Genomic DNA, 22,354 nt, shown 5'->3' on the forward strand with positions numbered 1-22,354 from the left:
GTAGAGTTGCCTCAGCATTTAATTGATTAATTGTTGTAATTATTTGGCGAGAAGGTCATCCCGACAGTGAGGCGCGCTGGAAGGTCAGACTCACACCGGAGGATCCTTCTTCTCCGGGGAGGGAAAAAAAAAAAAAAGAAAAAAAAAAAGGGCCACATTGGCAAGTTTGTGGCGTTAGAAATTTTGGCCGGGGTTTGAAAAAATAATTGTCGTTTTTCTAGTAACGTCTATAAAAAATTGCTGAGCACACTTACCGGATTCAAAATGTCTGCCACGAATTTTAGCTTTTTTTTTTTCCACCAGCCTTTTCCCTTTCAGTAGCTGACTCTCCAAAAACACCATGACAAAGAGCTGGCAAGCAGACACCAAGTGCCAGCTTGAGGAAAAATGTCTCTGCGTGTGCGTTTTTGTGTTTTTTTGTGTTTATCCATTGGTGTGTGCGCAGAGTTTGGGGGACTTTCCAGTCCACGGACAGATGGAGAGACTGGGAGACAGGAGGCGTGCTGGCATGAGCTCAGGCTGGTGTGCATGTCACTGTGTGTGTGTGTGTGTGTGTGCGAGTCTGTTGTGTTTACATTCATCCCGTGCACAGATTTTCGATGTGTGTTAGTGCCAGTTAAAAAAAAAGAAAAAAAAAGGGCAAAAACACCTTCAAACGGTTGTTCAACTCTGCGCTCAAGCTTTCACCTTGGCCCAGAGTCTGGAGCGGGTGACGGCGCCACCTGCACCCCCCTTTCAGAGCAGGATGTTGGATTTTAACCGTCATTGAGGGGAAGAAAAATCGGCTTCAGAGATTTAAAATTGAAATCAGAGACGCAATTGAAACAAGGAAACGCTCTCTAACCTCTTGAGAACCTTTTGTCTGTTGTGGATTTCGTCTCTCTGGGGATTTTTAGTGGGGCGAGGGGGGGGGGGGGGATTTAAGACTAGAGAGGTTTAAAACTAGCAGCCTGCAGGCCATTTGTGGCCAGTGAAATTATAATCTGTGGCCTTCTGTTTATCATTTGAGGTTTTATGAGTGAAGGGACTCAATTTTTGTTCAACATTTTATATAAAATAACACAAACTGAAACAAAAATTGCCGTTCATTTACTATAAAACTGCACAGATATTAAATAAAAAATATATAAATTGAGTTAAACGCTCAAAAAGACCTTTCAGAGCCCAGTCTCTACAAGATCTGACCCTCCGGTGGCCCAGTTGAGTTTGAGGACCTTGACTTAAGAGGTCTAATAATATTTTTATTTTTTTTACAGATACTAGTTTTTAATAAATAAATAAAACACTCGGTTTATCAAAGAATTCACAATTTGGGGCAAACAACTATCCATTCACACAGTAACACCTTTTGAACAATGTGATGCACTCAAATCAACCTCTGTATGGAGTTTTTGACTATGGGAGGAAACCAGAGTTCCCAGTGTACACCCGTGCAATCGTGAGGAGAAAATACAAACTCCACACAGGCACAGGTTGCTTCAGGCAGGAAGCAAACCTGCAACCTAACAACACCAATATGCTCAGCCATTTGAAATAAAACATTGAACATTTTGATAAAAACATTTTTCGACTCTTCATTTTGTTGCTGCTATACAAGTCTTTTGCTGGGATTCCTGCCATTGTTGTACACAGTGGTTCATCGCCATATCAGGGTTCGCTTTTTCACAGTTTTATCTTTTTAAGATGGTCAACATATTTAAATATATTGTAATAAGCTACAGTCAGGATCAAGAAAAATCTTTGTCACTGTTTACTCCATTAAAAAAAAGCATAGTTTATTTTAACAGCAGATTAACTTCCATAGAACCGCAAAACTTTCTGTGCGAACACCAAAGTTAACTCCCATTATGCCTTTCTACGCACTGTTCTATTAAGTGATGGCCAATTGGTCAATACAATACTGTATTCAAATTCTACTACTATGTTGTCGTGTCAAAGGTGATCGACAGCTGTGATCAGTTGGCTGGGCGGCAAAGCATTATGGGAGTTCACTGTTTTTTAAGAGGGCCGTTGAGAAGGGATGGCACCTCATATTCAATGTTCAGTTGTAAGTTCAAATAAATTCTGAGGAAATGTTCATTTCAACCTTGTCCATCTACTTGTAAATATTAAAAATTACAAGTTTTTTTTTTAGCTTTTCAGCTTATGAGAGTGTATAAACAGCGTGAAAATGCTGAAAATTTCGGAAAGGTAAATATGGATTATGAGGCCTCAACATTCATTTGAATTATTAAAAATTTCAAATTTACTATTTCGGGGATTTCGTTTAATGCAGAGGGTTCTAGACGTAACCCCCGCGATAAAAGAGGGACCACTGGATACTCCTATAAGCCACAACAGCGACAGCAGTGAGACACCAACACTAAATACCATCGACGGTGACCCTCGCGGGGCCTGAAGTGTGACGCCCTCACCTGCTTTGACGTGGATGCTGGGGCTCCGGATCTTGCCCGCCTGGTTCTCGGCAGTGCAGAAGTACTCGTTGTCGTGGATGATGCTGTTGTAGGCGGAGGGAGAGAAGGGGTAGAGCTGGAGAGTGCCATTGGCGTGCACGTGGCGGATGTGCGGCACGTCGTAAATGTCGTCTCCGGCAGCCAGGTACCAGCGCAGGACGGCATGGGGGGCGCCGCCCGCAGGGCAGGGCAGGGACACCCCCACCGAGCTGGAGAAGGTCACCCGCTGTAGGGAGGCGTTCACAAAGTACAGCCGCGTAGAGACAACATCTTCACTGTTGACTGTTGGGATGACAGAAAGTGACAGCTGGTTAGACCGGTCGACCATCACTTCGACGCGGATACAGTCCAACATCTTTTATTTAACACGTCAGAGCAGGCGGGACGTTTCTGCACCTTCATGAAATCTGATGACTTAATGGTTGAAGATCAAAGTGCAGAGATTGTTTAAAAGATCCTAATAAGATAAATCTATCGTTTTCATGAAAATAAACAATTATATCGAGGTAGATCATGGGCATCACAATATTGGATGGTTGAATTTAACATTTCAAATGGTAAACTTTATTAAAAAATTTAGTTTTTTGTTTTGTAGCCCTTTAAATTCTATATTGAAATGATCAATTTAAGAAAATAAAAGTTCGATCAAGGTGCTCTGTACTCTTTTGGTATTATCTGGTGGTACAGTACCAACATTTTTATATTGAATTTAAAAGGCTACAGATTCAAAAATATTGAATTTAGAAAATGTATTTATGATTAACTGCAATGAGAATATCAAACGCTATGGGTAAAAATTAATTAATTAATTAAATTTCTTTTTAGATTAATTGTAAAATAAAATATCTACCTTTCAAATCAGATATTTTTATTTCAATTATTTAATTAAAATAAATTCAACCTTTCAATATAAAAGAAAGTATGAATTAAATTATTAAATGTTAAAAATACACATTTCAATACATGAATCAATGAATTCAAATATTCAAAACATTTTGATAAAGATTAGAAAGATAAAGAAAGAATTAAAATGTATTTCGACAATTCAATATTCTCAAAAAATCTTGGTTAATTTTGATAAAGTAAATATGCATAAGATCAAACTGCATATATTTGTAAAATATTCAAAATAATTTATATTTAAAACAAGAAAAAAAAAATCTAAATAATGAGTTCATTACCACCCATGTTACGTCTTAATATTGTTTTCATGTTCATAAAATCCTCAATAGATTAGCAGCAGCTAAACAGATTGTGTCGTGTTGTTGGGATTCATTGCAGTGGATCGTTGTCGTGGTAATGGAACCGGTGGCGAATACGTCTTCACTCATTGATCCTGAGGTTTCGCCATCTGAGTTTTGCCCCCTTTTTAAACAGTTAAATGTGAATATATAGGAGCGTAATTGAATGTGTTGATGAATAGAAATGTAATCTTTCAAGTTAAATGACAAAAAGTGTTGACGTCTTTCCACGCGTGCGGGCGAGTATTAGGAGATTAAGCAAGAGGCTGCAGATAAGTGTCAAGAAGTGCTGAGCTCAGCTTGGCCGGGGGCCAGAGGAAGACGCTCGCCCTGAGCCAGAGAATTTTTCTTCTCAGACAATGATACTTAATTAATCCCCTTTTCTGGATTGTGTCAACAATGCCCGGATTAGCCCGATCTATTTAATTCTCTGCCCCGTTTGAATGAAGTGGGGGTGTCATGAGCGATGTAAAGATGGTATCAGACGTCTTTCTGGGCTCTCAATTATTAACAAAGGTGCATGTCTGCGATGGTGAAATAATGAGTTTTGATCAATTCATTAATCAAGTATTTCTCCTACATTCGGCTGCTTAGAAGATTAGAAACATAAAAGGAAACATCGTTTTGTCAGCCTGTAGAGGGATAATCTTGTAAAGATAAGATAAATATTGTAATAAATCACCACATTAAATATTTTTACATTTAACATCATGTTCAAATGGTCTTCTGATGTCACCTTCTTATACTTTGTCAATCCATTTTAAAGCATAATTCATGTTAAGCAGCTGTAAACCACTGCTTGTATTTGAATTGTTAATGTTTTTTAACATTTTTCTGCGTTATATTACACATCACCAAACAACGTAGTGCAAGTCAAAATGTGTTTTATGAATTAAATAAATTAACTTATGTATATTATTGTAATCTGAATTATTTTAATTATTTTATAAAATAAAAACATGAACATTTGAATGTACAACCCAATAACACTTACATGTTCTGGTTTTAGAAAGACACCTTTTCTATAACACCATGCTTCTGTAACACCATAGGAACAATATGACATCAATACAGGAGCCAAGGTCTCAAGCAGACAATATCTAGTACAATCTGATTTATGAGATCTTTTTAAAGCAGCGATGCATATTCGAGAAAACTGTTCACTCAATGTTAATCCTTATTCGGAAAATGAAAAACATTGAAGGCTAATTTTAGCTAAAAGATTTACTAGCTTACCAAATCAAGAATAGAACTATCCTCAGTCATTCTGTGGTGAAATACCAGCCGGTAACATTTTGTACATTCTATAGAATCTAATATTAAAGTAAGGACATTTTAAAATTTCCTGTCGTTATGTTTTGAGATAAAAGTATTCATTGTGACTCAAATTAAGTGTCAGTTTGTGGCTGGTAGAAACATGGATTTAAAGTAAATCCGAGTTAAAATAAAGAGGATAATAAAAGTAGAGATTCATGCATGCGGTGGTATATTTGGTTAAACATAAAGTTATTTAAATATTCTTAAATGACTATATAAACGTAATAAACGTTCTTAAATTTTGTTGAAGTTTTTGTCACATTGTTTGTTAGTCAAGTAGTAGTACTTGTAAATAAAAGGACAAAAATAACATAACAAAAATCTTCTCTAGATGAACAACTGTGGTGAGGATTCATCTATAAAACAGAGATCTCATTTTTTATTTGGTGTCCTTTCATTGTTTTTAGAATGTTGCTGGTTTTCTGGTCATGAATGCAGCATTAAATCATCAAAAAAAGTGAAAAAAAGATATTTGTAGAAGTTGTAAATCACTAGAGAACCGATCTGAGGAAGGGGCGTCCTCAGGCAAAACAACGAGTTACACAATTGATTCTTTAACCGCCACACAAGCATTGAAACCCGAGTACGATCTGTTTGAGAGACGCCCAGATAAACCCACTTAATCTCCTCACACGTTTAACACACAGGCCTGTAATCTCACTAGTGTAGGGGGGCCAAAGTCCCACTTCCCGGGTTCTCGTCCATGCGTGGGCGTGAGGCCTAATCTGTTGACAGGACAGGGTCGGCGTTACGGTGTTGAGGTGGTCGTCATTGAGCTCGAGAGGTCTTAGTTTGGAAAAATATTCCAACCTGCCGTGTTGTTTTCTGCTACTTCACCAGCACCGACAACTCACTGTATGTTATTGTTCTTCTGCCTCGCAGCTAAAATTGAAGATCAGTTCTCCATATCCAGGTCAAGTTCAACACACACTTCCTTTGGAATCCGTGTCAATCAGCGTCTGAGGCTGCCAGGGTTTGTGATCTGCACTTTCAGCACCATGGAGAGCACCGCAATGTGCTTCTGGGCGAACAACACTTATTTACACACAGACGTGTTCGTGCACAGTGAGAATGTGGAGCAAACTATTAGCGGATAACACCCGTCACAGTGACCTGTTATTTTTAGAGGGTTTTTTTTTTTCGCAAGCAGAAATTAGAGCGCAGAAGCAAGAACCTACTCAACCTCAAAATACTAAAAACTAGAAAAAAATACATGAATACCTGACGGAATTATTCACATTTCAGGCTATGAAGACCTTGACTTTATATTCCTGATAAAACCGCTTAATCTCCTCAAAACTAGATAAACCTTTAACTTGCAGTAACGCCAGAAATAACATCCAAAAACTGTGTAGACGCCCAAAATAAAGATAAACAGCAGGACTAAAATCCAGCAGCTTATGATGTGAGAAATATGAATGTACACACATTAAAAACAAACAGGTCCCTACATCTGAAACTAGTAACAACAGCTATGAGGAGGTTAGTAAGAATTAAAAAATGTATGATGACTTAAAACAGACTACAACTTTCCTACAAGTGTGAGTCACAGACAGAAAAGAAACAGAAATATGTTTTTGGTAGCACTGACCTAGTTAAAAAAGCCGAAAATAATTCCCACCATTTTTGATACTATTATTAACTGACTTGCTACAGTTATTCAACATTATCAGACACTCCTACAGAAATTCTAGCATCTAGGTGGATGTCGAGCAGGACAGGAGTGAAAGGATGATGTTATTCTATTCTATGTTCATCTTTCTATCGTTCTATCTGTGTCATTTGCTTTGATCCATGTTCTTTATATTTGGATATTTTCATCCCTTGCACTTTGTTCTTTATATTGCCCTTTGTTCTTGTTTTTATAAATCTATTGTCTGCTGTGAACTGCAAAACCAATTTCCCAAAGGCGATCTCCAGAGGGATTAATAAAGTTTGTCCAAGCCAACTAAATTATACTGAACCATTCTAAAGTTTATGGAATAAATGCACTTTTTTGGGGACATGGGAATATGATGTTTTGTTTACAGTTTCAACCCACACACACAATCCCTTTATTTTCTCAAAACTATACCCATTGACAATTAAGTATCCCCAGATTAGACTAATATCAACAAGATCCAACCATTATGTTGAGGTGAACAAAGAGCAGAACTAAAAAAAAACAGCTTGATTGGGGATAGGGTGTCTGGACTTTCCGTCTGGGGGAGACATAACCCAGACGGATAGGGTATCCGGATTATGTCTCCCGGTTGATCTAGGGACGAGTCTGTATTCTAAAGAAGAGTGGAGAACCTTCTTCAGAGACGGAAACCTGGGATCTATATACAGTACAATTTATTTAAGTCAAAGGGGAACTGAAGGATTTGGATAGGGTCAGTTTAAACCCAATTAAGTTTCCCCTCAAGTAGTTAAAAGTGTGTCAATCTATGAGTGTATCTAAAAGAAAGTGATGTGAATTTTATTGGAAACTGTTGTGCATTGATCAAGGAAAGTAAAAAAGTGCCTCCAAAATGTTGTATATTGACCTGGATAAGGAGACCTCGGTATATGTACACAAGCTTTTTCACCGTAGGCGTCAACCTTCATCGTCTTCACCGGCACACGGCCAGCAAACAAGGGGCCCATGTAGCAACCCTCATCCTCCCATCTACTATATTTTGATTGCCTTCCATGGGCGTGAATGGATGACTACAATTAGCAAAGTGAATTAAGATCCTTCACAGTCCATTCATTTCATTTAACCTTGACGTTCCGTTATGTCTTTCTAAGCCCTTTCTTTCACTAGTGTGTCTTTTAAAGTCGAAATGTTCTTCTCTGTGTGCTCAAATAAATTTGCACTTTTCTCCTGGTTTTGCAGTGGATATGAAATACAGTATGAATATGTATGCTGGAGGAGCAAGGATATTGCCTATGGTGAACAGCTATGCATAATGCAGCCTTTTCTGTCTCATCTACATTCATTTAAACACACACACACACACACTCACACACACTCACACACACACGGAAAGATTCATTCTATCGCGTGCATGGAAAAACAGCTATAAATCCCTCTCGCACGCCTCACGTTCAAGCACATCCAAACACCAAATCACGTCAATATATCTGAATTGCACTTGAGCAAGTAGACGTCGCCACGTACCGTCCGTGCACAAACACAACCTCAGAGCGACTGTTGAACCATTGAAGCCAGTTTCAATTCACTCTTCACAGTGATGCCAGGGAAAAATGGAGGACCATTAAAAAGGCGAGAGATACGATCGTGTTTGATAAAGGGCGCTGCTTGTTCCTTTTACAATGACTCCAGATAGAGATATCTGTTAGAAGCCGCATGACAATGTGTCTCCCTGCCTTTGTGTGCAGGCGAAAAAAGAAGTGTAATTGTACTGCTTGGTATAATATTAGCCATGCACAGGCACACACATGAATAAACGCGATGGTTGGTAGAGGTGGTGGGGGAGCTGTAAACAACCACTAAACTTCATTTATGTAGCTTTAGTGGGATGTTTTTTGTTGCCGTTTTAGCGAAGTCGTGTCTTGAAAGAATGATTTCCTTTTATCTGAGATTTATAAACACCGTGTCTGAGATGTGGTCATAAATTCTCAAAATATCGTGCCATGCAGACAGAAAATGGCAGTACAACGTATTGCCATGAGTAAAACTACATAAACACACAACCTACTGCTCAGATAATGGATTGTAAAAATGAGTCTTTGGATTCACAGAATGAATAGAGAGTTTACACATAAATAAGATGCTTTTACAGCTCTTTGTCCTGCTTGACATAATGAACATGAAGATGGATGTTAAGGATTATCTTTGTTTCAAGAAATGCTATAAGCAATAGAACTTATATCAAGTAGGCCACCAGACTTCCTAACAACTTCCTTACGTCGGAAGTGTAGGAAGTACATACAAAGCAAAAAACGTCGTCCTGAATCAAAGAAAGAAAGCTAGAGACTTATTTCTAAAACAAGAAAATTGAGACGATAAATTACAGAGGCTCTGGTTTGGTTTTTGCCGGTAAAGTTGAAGTGATTGACAGATGACTTTTAAGTCAGTCACCTTGAATATGCAACACCCGTTTTCAAAGAGAAAGGATATGAATACATCTTGGGACAAGGGAATATTTGAATATTTGACTTGGACGAGTTGGAGTTTGTGCATCATGTGACTTTTGTGAATGCGTCGTCAGCAAAAATGACCTTAAATTCTTGTATGACAACGAGTCAGTATTTTTGAAAGGCTTATAGGTGCATTATGGGAGACCAGAAATACAAATACAAGGAACCTGATACTGGTAAGACAAAACTTCATGATTAACATCTGAGGTTACATAAAATGACTTATAGACCCGTGGAAAAACTGGATGAATCAGCATACTTTGTTAGCCGGGCCATCCAGGAGGGCTCATGTGTGGCGTGGGAGAATTTGATTACAATTTTTTTTTCTAGGGGCGGATATATTTTTCCTTTGATAAGGATCTCCGTCAACATGAAAGCAAGAATTGGACTCATTATTTACACCCTAAACACTATGACAGAGTTGTTTATGTAGAGGTGTTTATGTCATCATCTTTAATTTCCAAGAAACTACACTGGGCATTGAATATGGATTATCTGATGGTGACTTCATCAAGCAGGTACATAACCAATGATAAGCACTTTAACTAAAACTTACTAACCAAATAAAATAATGATTAGCAATGTATGATTTTCCTAATTCACTGTGTTTTAGATGCTTCAAAATATCTCTAATGGAAAGCCTAACATGTCACAATTGTTGAAGAAATGTTATATTTATAAACTAGCTTGAAAATATTCCCTTGATAATGATGGTTTTATATGCAGTTACAAGTTTATTTCTTAGATGTGTAAAGTCGAAGGCATTTTTTTTCACTAAAGTTCAGAGTGATGTGTGTTTTCCCATTGTGTATGTGTGTGTGTGTGTGTGTGTGACTTCATTCAACTGCCAACACTTGACAATGAATAAGGGCTTTGCTTGCCAGAGCACAAGTGAAGGAGGTGAGTTAACCTGAGAGTGACATGTAGCCATTATACTGTAGATGTGTCTCCCTCTCCAAGGAAACTGACGAACTGTGCGGTCGCTGGGGGACTCGGGAGCTGCAGAAACGACACACATGGGGGCCATTCCACTTTCTAATTGTTTTTGTAATGACCTTGCATTATTAATTGGATAATTATTAGACTTGGTTGTGTCCTTTAAAAAAAAAAAAATCACAATATTTTGTGTCTTTTTTAAAACAAAAGTATTTCTTTTTGGGGGGAAAAAAAACAACTTGAATTGCACAAATAGAAGTTTGTAAATGAGTTTTGAGAAAAGTCTCACTTGTCCAAAGCAGACGGAAGATCTGCGCGTGCATCTGCGGGTGTAGCCACCAGTCTGACTCATACACTGCAATTACTGGACACACGCACGCACATGCGCGCGGATCCAGCGGCCTTGAATCACTTCTATGAAATAATAGACCTCAAAAAACTTATTAAACGATGAATAACTAAACCGTGTGACATATAAAAAAAACAGAGGTGACCCATTTAAACAAGACGTGAAGTGGAAATAATCCCGTCATCATATTCCCTCTCTCTCTCTCTCACTCTCTCTCTCTCTCAACAATAAAAATGTTTGTTTTTTTCCCATTTTTTCTCAGGCCCTGCTCTGGCCTGTGAGGCCCCAAAAGACACGCGTTTCCCCCTGAATCCACGACGATGCTGATCCTTATTGTAACGCCATAAAATGACATGCAGGCTTCCAAATCATGACGGAGAAGAATTAATGTATTCAACAAACCCCCCCCCACACCCACCCTTTTTTTTATCCGTATCCATCTCCCCTGCAGCCCCCCTTCTACTGCGCACTCGTGCGTGCAGGTTTAGACAAATCCAAATATCATAAAATCATAAAAAACGAAATTACTCATCTAGAAATCTCACAAGTACTAATCAGGAAAATTGAAAACATTAAAAAAAAGAAGAAAAAAAAACTCAAATCTGTGTCACTCCGTGAGGCGCGGTCGAGAGAGGAAAATACGCAGTACTGATGCACGCGTGTGTGCATATGAGCACCAAAATAATCATGCAAAACGCAGACACAACACTATCAAAAAAATACATATTTTGGTCAAAGACAACTGGAACATGTCCGTTGAGAAGTTGTTGTTTTTTGTTTTGTTTTTTTTTGTCACTGCGTAATCTACATCTCTCCCATCTCAAGCACTCTTTTACGCTCCAGTGGTCACTTCCTAAACCACGACCCTCAGACCCCCCACCCCCTCCTCACGAGCAGAAAACACGCACACATTCACACTATCTTGTTCAGTCACGGTACAAAGTCTATCATCAAAAAATAGAGCCTGTAATCCAATTACAGACAACAAAAAGAGCAGACAAGTCCTCAACGCCTCTGCAGCCTGGCAGAGGGCACTGCCAAGGCCAGTGGGTAAAAAAATATATATATATACTTTTTGATTAAAAAAAACAAACTCTAATGAAATAATTCAAAAGAAAATATCAAATAAAGGCAATCTGACGAGTCTCGGATTTATATTTAAAAGTAGATTGTGATCTAGAAACGTGTGTTTAAAAAAAAAAAGTAGGTAAAGCCATTCTCTCCACTCAACGGGGTCATTCTAAAACAAGTGTATATTCTATTTTAATCCGAGAGATTTGATCCACTTTCTGTCGTAAGGGAGAAAAAAAAACGAGCCAATCAGTAGAATCTGGAGCCACAGAAAATGGAGGATGAATAATTAGAGCAGCAAAGATAACAACTACTCACACTGCATATGAGGGGAAGAAGAAGAAAAAAACGCACAGTGGGAGGAGAAGAGCGCATGCTGTGATAAATAGTTTTGCGTTTTTATACAAATATCCAACCGGGGACTATTATCTGCAAATGAAAAGGCAGCGCTCAATAAGCCCATCTCATAAAATCTATTGACCCCTTGATGGCGTTTTACGCGCCTTATCTCTGCTCCATACAAAACTGCATCTGATGAAAATGGACCCCCAAAAACTGTATACAAAAGTGCGTAAAGGATGGAGGGAAAAGTCAAAAAAGAAAGAAGTGCGGTGGACTTTTTTACGCGTAAAAAACACGTCTGGCTGGGTTTGGTTATCCGTGCGCTCGACGGTGGATTCTTATCAGCATCATCATCATCATCATCATCATCAGCCTCCATGTTCACACCGCTTCACAATCAGCATGCAAAAATGCAAATGTCGTCTCTCTTGTCATCACATCGCCAAAAAAAAACAAAAAACCAAGCGAACCACATACGCAAGATTGGTTTTCTATCAGATTTGAAGTTTAAACTCCTCATAATCTTCCATCTGAGGAGGATTTTAAACACGACAGGCGAGGATTGTTTGCTTGAGGATGAAAACGACAGCTGAAGAAAGACGGCAATGAATTTAAAAAAATGAAAAAATCAATTGTAAAAGTTTAAGAAATCATTTTCAAAACACAATCTTCCGATTATAAAGACAATAAACTTGAAGCGTCTCAGACTCACCTTCTTGCAAAGAATAGAGCAGAAGTAAAGTTACAAGCCACATGCCATTAAAAGCAGGTATATTTCACAAGAATGGTGTGCAGTCCCCCCAAAAAGAAGAGTGCACGTCGGCCAGGCGAGCGCTCCCGTGCTGGACTGGTTTTTCTGCGGATTCTTTCCCCGGCGCTCTCTCTCCAGCCCCGGTCCCACACTCTCCAGCGCCGAAGAAACGAACCGCGGGGAAAGTACCGCCTCTGCTCGCTCGACTCTCCTCCCCTCACCGGGACAGTGAGCCGTCGCTCCACCTCCTCCTCCTCCCGCCGTCCTGCTGACGCGCCCGCACCACCACCGAGTGGATGGGGACTACACTTTCTCACGCTGGTCCGGGTCAAAGGTTCGACGCATCCCGTCTCCTTTATTGGGATGAAGCAAGTTTTTTTGGGGGGGGAAGTGCCGTTTGAAGGTGGAGTTTTACGCGCAGACATTTGACTTGCAAATATATACCTGCGCACTTCCCGCACACCTGTCCAGGTGATCTCGAGCACAGGTGACGCACCGGGTGAGATCATCGCAACGGGTCACGAGGGGGTCGTGCGTGAGGTAACGTTAGGTTTTTTACAGGGTGGGAGCCGATGTGCGTACTGGCATCGATCACATGCACTTTTACATCATCGACGTATTTTGGACCAAGTATTTCAGATACATGTCGAACTATTGTGTATGATCACGACTAACAACAACACGCATCCTAACTTATACATGTGCCTTATATTCAAGGACAAAGATGAGCAAGTTGTACTTCGTAATACATATTTAAGGGCAATTATGTGAAAACCCAACTCTCCTGACTCACTCACATGTTTCAAATGTTGAAGTCTTTCTCTCCACATTGCCATAAGTCTCTCATCGTGACCATGTTTCGAAGTTAATACTTTATAAAGTTCTCCCCCGTCGGAAATCTGGACGAATGAGAGGTTACGGGAGCAGAGTCCATCATGATGTAATAATGGTCTTAACACTTCCTCCAGCCAGCTGTAATCATACTCCGCTTTGTTAATACAACGAGTTCCTTGGAGGTGGAAACTTATGGGATTGATGACGCGCGGTGACAAACCTCGACGCTGGACCAATCACGGCAGAGTGGGTGGGGTAAACAAGATTTTATCTCGAGAAAAAAGTTTTGTACAAACAGACACATACTGATGAGTACTATAGAGGGCCAAGATCAATATAGGAGACACTTAAATCAACACATTAGTTGTCTTTTGAAAAATGAACGTCAACGATATAACTTAACTATAAAAAACAAACATCAGAGCGAGGTTCCCAATACTTTTTTCAGTATTGCATTTTTGTCCCTTATCCGATGTATCTGTGGTGGCCTTTTGACACTTTTTTAACTGGTCAAGTGTGATGGATACATTTTTTTCTTTCTGAAAAAAAGGGTGTAGCTATGGAGCTAGTGAAAGGGTGATTATAATACACCTGGTTTGTTCCTTTTCATTGTTAGAGTAAAAACGTATTAACCAATTTTACTTTTTTTTTAATTTTAAGTTTGAAACCTTTTCGCAGAGTCCAACTACAAAGCAAGTTTCGATTACACTAGAACACAAATTGTACAGCTATTCCAAGGAAACCAGTTAAATACTGCTATGTATTCTTCATTACGAACATTAAACTGATCTTCTTCACATTGATATTTGAAAAAATGATTACAATTTTCAAAAAATTGTAACGCTACTGAGACATATCTAATTTGTTAATATATCGCAACGTTTACCCTTTTTTCTCTTTGCAAATAACACAAAGACTGAATTGGAGGTGCTCATCCTCATCATTGAACATAATTACTTATAGCACAAGGCTGGCCAAGTAATGTTCATGGAGATTTGTGAATATATACGAAGATGCCAGAGTTTAAAACATTGACTTCTAATAAAAGTGATGTTGAAGGAAAGGACCAGTTTAGTAAATATATCATTTGTTTGGCCCACAACCAAGAGTGCTAAAAGGTTTCTGCCCCTTCTTTGATTGAGTGTGTAACTCCTGACACTAAATCATCACGCATAGGAAGAGCAGATGCCGTCGCTTGGGCACCTGAAGAAGAGCGAGTTGCACTTTTATTGCATAAGACATGTTTGTCTCAAGCATATTGCTCAACTAGGTTCCCATCTTCAGCTGGTGCAAGCATATCTACTGTAGTTTTTACAAAACCATTGAAGATGATTGCAATTGAAACATGTTTGGATTAAAAGTTCCAACTTTAACATCAACTTGAAGATGAATTGAAAAGATATTTGGAGGTCTACAGGGTCTAGAGTGTAGCTCATGCAATAAGCACCATATAGATGAATTTCCCGAATTTCATACTGACTAAGAGAAGCAACAGTTGGTGAAGAATAGTTTTTACTGAAACCATTTTACACAAAAGTACACATTAAGTTTGTGCACGACTTTTATATGATACAGTAGTTGACATTTTATATCTCCAATACAAGGACAACAAAACGTTATCAATATATTTATATATAAGTCAGTAAGTAAGTAATTTTTATTTGTATACTTAAACTATCAAAACAATATTCAATAAAGTATATACTTTAAAGATCAAAATAAAACTGATACCACAACAGGAGTTCCAGAAAATCAAGGAAAAGCCTGAACAAATAAGAAGGTCTTAAGATGTTTCTTAAAGGAGTCAGTAGATCATCAAACACAGAGAGAGGAAGATCGTTCCAAAGCTTAGGAGCAACAGCCTGGAAGGATTTCTCTCCTCTGGTCCTGAAGCGTGTTCAGGAACCATCAATAGATTCTGATCCACAGACCTCAGAGCCCAAGCTGGGGTGTAAGGCTGGATCAGATCACTGATGGAAGGAGGAGTCTGACCATGAATAGATCTGAAAGTAAGAACCAGAATTTTTAAAGTTGATCCTGAAAGAAACTGGAAGCCAGTGAAGAGTTTTAAGGATCGGAGAAATGCGAGTTCTTCTACTAGAGCGGGTCAGAATTCTCACTGCAGAGTTCTGAATCAACTGCATATATATTTATATATATGACAGTTTTAACCGAACACTCTTGTAAGAATGTAACTGTACCCCAAACACCAGGGTGGTGAAACACTGGACTGTATTTCTAGTAGAGGTGGACACAGTTTCACGTGTATATTTCATGAAGAACTTCAGATGGAAGGCAGGCTGTTCCAGCAACCGCGAGCCTCCGAGTATCAAATAAGTGTGTATCGCAGCAGATCAATCCCAGACTCGCAGCGTCTACTTGACATGATTGTCCTCCATCACGGTCTCACTCGAAGGAAGAAAATGTGATGTGGAGTCTAAAAGTAGGCCCCGGTTGAGGAGAAGCGCTGAGGGAAAGGCTCGCTCCCACTGAAGAGCCGCCGTTGTGTAGCTGTTGTGTAGCAGACGAGGCGGCGCACACACTGCCTCCTCTCTCTATTATGTAACAGGTGGAAGTACGACACCCACGCTCACTCTCTGTCAAACAGACCCGTAAACGTGCGCGCCGACAGGGACAGATACACTGTGTGCACAATTCCATCACACATTGTGTGCCTGCGAATGTTACGCTCGGTTCCGACACGAGTCAGGTGGATGTGTGTACTGTGTGAGACAAGACTCGACATCTTTGCCATTCACATGCCGAGCGGCTTTTGTAGGTTAATTAAACTAGTGTTAAAGTTTACAAAACTATATAAAGTATTGCTTCTGTATTCAATGTGATGAGAGCTGGCAGTAGCAACTTACTTGCACAACACATAAGAGCAAAAAAGAACATTAAAATATATTCATGTGTGTATCTAAAAGTATCTTAAATTTGGTTTTTGAGGCCTCATTCTAAAAGATGAAAATAGCTTGTGATGTGATGATGATGCTACTTAAAATCCTTTACTTCAAATACAACTGGACGGCGCTCTCTGCTCTATGATCTATTGTATTGAAACCTTAAATCATTATTAAAATGAACGTGCCACCGATTGAACCCTGGGAAAATAGAATATTGTTTAATGAAGCTTCATAAATGTACTTCAAACTTATTTGAACAAACTTTTTATGTCTTCAAATGTTACAAAATATCGCTGACGTAATCATAAAGGGATCTGAAAATAATTATGATTAATAATATTAAGGTTTTATATACATAAACATGAATTTAGTATTTAGTTTTGACAAGTATATTTCGGTCTAACCTTTGCTTCGACACAGTACAGGCAAGAAAAAAGATTTGCCGTATTCAAAAACTTTGCTAAACTTTGTGTTAAAGTTGAGGAAAAGTGCCAAAAAAATTAAACAACATTAAAACATGTGTATGGAATCAAAAGGAAAGTTGTCTATGATGAACAGTCAACATACATTTGAGATTGATGAGTTATTGGGGCGAAATGGGGTGTAACAAAATATCAATACGCTTCGATATATACATAAGTGCACTATATTGAATTTTTATTAAAATCTCACGTGCAAATATTCACTTTACTTTTCTTGTATTTGTTCTACTTCCATTGTAAAACAAAAATATAGATTCCTATGTTTAAATGTAGTATCCTGACATTAACCTTGTAACAGCATTGTGTTTTTACTATAGAATGACAATTTTCCTGCAACTTAATTATTTTAAAGAAACCAAATATTGTCATTTTTGCTACAGTATCACAATATTCAAATATATACACATATATATGAATATATATATTCATATACATATATACACAATATTTCATATTGTTGCCAGGTTGCCAATACACAAAAAGTAATCATGTTGCCTGCTTGTCCTTGGCTCCTGCATGGTTTTGATTGATGTAGTTTGCCGTATGTCACTCAAAGAAGATGTGTCTCAAGAGCAACATAATGTACAGTAAATGTTAAAATTTCACTTTTATTTTTATGAAACACAACATGGTATCAATTAGGGTTGTAATAGATTAAAAAAAAAGAAAACAGCAGTTAGACAGCAGCATTCATTACGTCATCCGCAGATAAATGAAACACTTAATCCAGCCAAATCCAAATAATGACTGAGGACGAGAGGATACAGTCAACTCCAGCAGCTTTTAAAGCTGATGTTTGGACAGATTTTGGTTTTAAAAGGAATGAAAGTAGTAACGACTTCGTCAAGAGTCAAACTTCCGTCCACTAAATGGCAGCTGTCATAATGTCCTCCCAAGCTGGAGGTACAATGAAATCCTGCTAGATCCCAGTGATGACGGGAGGATACAGTCGACTCCAGCAGCTTTTAAAGTTGATATTTGGAAATATTTCGCTAAATGACGATGACTGTAAACAAGAGGATGCATTCCATCGTTTTTAAGCTGATGTTTCAACATATTTCACTGCATGGTAGCAGTCGTTAAATTGAGATCCCAGCGATGACTGAGGACGGGAGGATACAGTCGACTCCAGCAGCTTTTAAGCTTTTAAAGACATATTTTGGTTTTAAAAAAATGGAAGCAGTTACAACTTCGTCAAGAGTGATGTGGTCTGTAAATTCTGCAACACCAGAGTCAAGTACTCGGACAATACTACAATTAATCCTGGTTCCAGTATATACAGTATATACGGTATCCCAATATATCGTAATGTATTGTATCGTTAATCGACAATACACAACTTTTAATTTAAAATTCCATCGAAACATGCACGTTTTAGTTGTTGAGCCTCAAACTAACAAAAAAGATTCTGGATTCTATAGCGTATATAACCAATATCTTGGTTAAATCCAACATCCTTCACGTGAAAATAATTCTATTCAACAATAGATTTGAGTCTTGAATCGAGAGGTTTGACAAAAACAGAAAGTTTCGGGTGAAACCGTTCCACCTGTAGCTACTGCAACGTAACAACAAGTGGGTCAAATGTGGATCTTGAATCCCAATAAAAGCCCCTGCAAACATATAAAGTCTCAGTTAAAGGACAGAATCCGGTTAAGGGGCTGATGTAAGCCGAGCCGACAGCACCAAGCAGGTTCTACTGCACGTCAGCCGGTGATCATCATGGAGGCTGACAGGCCGGAGTTGGACCAGCCAGCCGGGGCCAGGGAAAGGCGAGCAGCTCCCAGACAGTTCCACTAAGTGTCAGTGGAGACAGTGCCCAGGACACGCTGCCACCGAGCGCCTGAGCGTCACGTGACTCGTCGCCGTGGTTGCCTGGAGATAGGGAATCATTTAGGAAGCGAGGAGATGAGTGAGAGGAGTTTGTTGACTGAAGGGGGGTGGGGGGGGAGAAAATGGCCACCATGAAAAACAAGGGACGATGAGAGTTGTGAGGGGAGGACGCGGGGAGTGATGAGGCGGATAAGCTAATGGTCATGTTAATGCTCAGACGATCGGAGCTGCCCTCAGGCTGTGAATACACGCCACCATCATATTAGCGCTAATGTATCCAGCATCACTGCGGCGCTCTCTGGAACCTCCACGAGGTCAGGAATAAGAATGGTAGAGGGCACAGCATGAGCAAGGTCACCAGCAGGTTTGATTCTATTCCAAAGGGATTCATGTTTTTTCAAGTCATGTAGCAGTACTGAAGTGCATCAGTGCCATCAGACAATTGAAAGTTGGAATTTAAAATGGGAAACTTTGCATTTCTATGTTAAAAATATAGTTTCTTAGCTCTATGGGATTAGAAGTCGAGCGATGCCAGTGGACTAATGTGGTAGTGTTCAGCCCGACGGAGACCACATTTCCCATGAGCACTCGCTAAACGCTGCAAAAGTTGCCATGTCCTGGTTTGCAGCAGTTGGACGGATTTTCTGTTTCCAGACTTCCATTGGCTGAATGAAGAATGGATATCAATGAGGTAATGAATCAGATTGTGGATAATGAAATATGATATGTTATGACGGCTTTGTAAATAATATAACTTTGTTTTTATGCTGTAATTCACCTCATCCACAACAAGCACAATATATAGCATGTTCACACCATCCCTAAGAACTTTTACAGTGGAAATACAAACCACACAAAGCACCTCAAGTCACGGTATACGAGTCATTCAACTAGTTTTAAGTTGATGTGTCATCACAAGTTATTTTAGTACAAAAATATGAAGGTACCAAAACTACCCAGAGCTGCTTTAAATCCCAATAATTAAAAAAAATTCTAAATTCAACTTTTTTTTTTTCATCTTAGGGTTTTTCATTTAATATAAAAATGTTGTATAATATATATGTATAATAGTGCCATCAGACTATACCAAGAGAGTACCGAATTAATAAATCGAAATTCCAGCCGATCAAACGACGCTCGGATAAACAGGTGAAGAGGCAGAAGCACACAAGTAGCTCAGTATTAAATATTAAAGTATATAACTGAGGACAAGAGGATACAGTCGACTCCAGCAGCTTTTAAAGTTGATGTTTGGACATATTTTGCTAAAATAACAATCAAATGACGATGACTGAGAGAGTATACATTCATTTGTTTTTAAGCTGATGTTTGGACGTATTTTGGTTTCAAAACTAATTAAAGCAGTAACGACTTTGACGAGTCATGTGGTCTGTAACTTCTGCAACACCAGATTCAAGTACTCGGACAATACTACTAATATATCCTGGTTCCAGTATATACAGTATATCCAGTATCCCAATATATCATAATGTATTGTACCGTTAATCGACAATACATAACTTTTATTCAAAATTCCATCGAAAAAAGGCACGTTTTAGTTGTTGAGCCTCAAACTAACAAAAAGATTCTGGATTTCAAGAGAGTACCGAAATAATAAATTGAAATTTCAGCCAATCATACGACGCTTGGATAAACAGGCGAAGAGGCAGAAGCACACAAGTAGCTCAGTATTGAATATTAATGTATACATTCTATATAATAAATATAGAACATTTATTAAAGGAACTATTGGAAACTATGTAGAAAATGTAATCATTCATCTTAAAATGTGTTTTATTCAATACATTTTTTTTTTTTTTTAAATGTTACGAATGAATAAAGACAAATTCAACCTGTTAACATACATATTACTTAATTGAAATAACTAATGTAATGCTTAAAGAACAACATTACCAACTTTTAACCATCGAAACTAAACTGAAATCCTGATGGAATTGACGTACCGGCGTAATTAGCGGGTTTGACTCTTTCCTGAGGAATGAATGGATGTTAATTTCTATCATGTTCAAGTTGTTATCGGAGCTGAAAGGTCTCATTGTTACCTGCTGCGAGAAACTCTCTGCATGTGTGAACCTGCGTCAGATCCTGAAACGAATATTACAAACGGCGCTGCAGTACATTAAACGAGCCGGGGGCCGAAGCGACCGACCATGTTTTGCCTTCATGCGTGATTGTCGTGGCATAAAAAAAATGTGTGCGTCTGTGTGTGTGTGTTTGTCAAGCATATGTCGCCAGCGACGCACACGACTTGCATCTTTGGCTGCTGGTTGGGTTTTAAGAAATGGTGGCAGTGTCGACATATGCGTGCGTTTTTTTTTAGCACATGCTAACTCACGACATGGAGGGTGTTAATTTATTTAAATGCGCCAGGGAGGATAACAAGAGGGTGGGGTGAGGGGCGGCAACATGCCGGGTGGGTGTTGGGGTGTGGGGGGGGGGGGCACCTTCGTTTTTTTTAGATGGAGGTTCATCGCTGCGTTTCTCTTTTTATTTCCCTCCGCTCGCTCGTATTTGTTAACGAGGCTATTTGCATGGCGGGGAAGGGAGGACGCTGTTGGTACGAAGGGAGAAAACGCCACGTTGAAGACGAAGAAAAAAAAAAAGAAAGAGTTGACGCCTGTAGACAAAAAAAAAAAACATATCGTGCCAGGGCAGGACCACGACTTCCAAGATGGCGGCTCCCGGAGAAGAAGATTTCAACGATCCCGGTTGGATAGAGAAATCCGTCCGAGATCTCTAGCGACGAACAATGGTGCTGATCAAAGATGTCCGACAGGGTGAATCAATCAACAACAAAAAACATTCAAACCATTATTAAGATTTTTTTTTTTAAATATACAGTTAAATTAAATTAGATATATTAAATAAAACTATTTTAATGTGACAATGTTATTTCAATTTCCATTACACAAGAGTGTCTTTATTCTATTTTTATATATATATATATATATATATATGAGAAAATGTCCAATTAGACTTTGTGGTTCTACTTAAGTATAATTATCAGAGTTTAACTATTTACAAATAAAACATTAATACAAAGGATCTTTTTCTGAACACATTTTCCAAAACAATTCATAAAAAAAAAAAACTATTTTAAGTTAAATAACATTTACAATTGAAAAGAAACTAATTTATTAATTGGCTGTATGTTAGTAAAAAGTGTTTTTCGAAATAATGTTTAATATATAAAATATAGTATCTATACAATGCAAGTATCAATTTGGAATAAGTTAAGATAATGTTATCAATAAGAGAAAATAAATCATATTGAATTGTATAATTGCTTGACCCAGGCTCCTGCGAGGTTTTGGGTGATCTGCGACGTCACTTAAAGAAACAGTGTCTTTGTAACAGCATAGAAATGTAAGGGGATGGTATGTAAAAGTGGGGCATAAATTTAGATTTTTTTGAAGAAATTGTACTTTAATTTGTTCTAATATGCATTTTCTTTGTTTTAAGATATAAAAGAATAAAATGTTTAGTCTATAAAATGATGGCATAAGAGAAAATATGTAATATTGAAATGTATGGGGACTTGCCTGCTTGACTGATATGAAATAGGCTGTCTGTGATGTCACTCAAAGAAACAGTGTCTTTGTAACAGCAGGGAAATATACAATTAATGTGAGGGGGTGGTATAAAGAAAGATTTGTATTCAGGAAATTCCACTTTTTTTGTACAGAACAT

General features: G+C 38.5%; 2 protein-coding genes across 2 annotated transcripts in view; both read right to left on the bottom strand.

The window, feature by feature from the left end:
- Positions 1-12,731, bottom strand: part of dscaml1 (Down syndrome cell adhesion molecule like 1) — a 116,904-nt gene extending 104,173 nt beyond the window's left edge. Inside the window, exons 1-2 of the mRNA XM_087796422.1 lie at positions 12,550-12,731; positions 2,415-2,735 (exon numbers count right to left, since the gene is read on the bottom strand). Of these exons, the coding sequence (XP_087652548.1) occupies positions 2,415-2,735; positions 12,550-12,592 (364 nt within the window). The 5' untranslated portion in view covers positions 12,593-12,731. The remainder of the gene's footprint in view (positions 1-2,414; positions 2,736-12,549) is intronic.
- tmprss13a (transmembrane serine protease 13a) overlaps positions 1-22,354 on the bottom strand; it is a 142,957-nt gene that overhangs the window by 80,248 nt on the left and 40,355 nt on the right. The gene's annotated exons all lie outside the window — the stretch shown is intronic.

The sequence above is a fragment of the Callionymus lyra genome, chromosome 7, assembly GCF_982586985.1.
Source record: "Callionymus lyra chromosome 7, fCalLyr1.hap1.1, whole genome shotgun sequence".
Taxonomy (NCBI): Eukaryota; Metazoa; Chordata; class Actinopteri; order Syngnathiformes; family Callionymidae; genus Callionymus; species Callionymus lyra.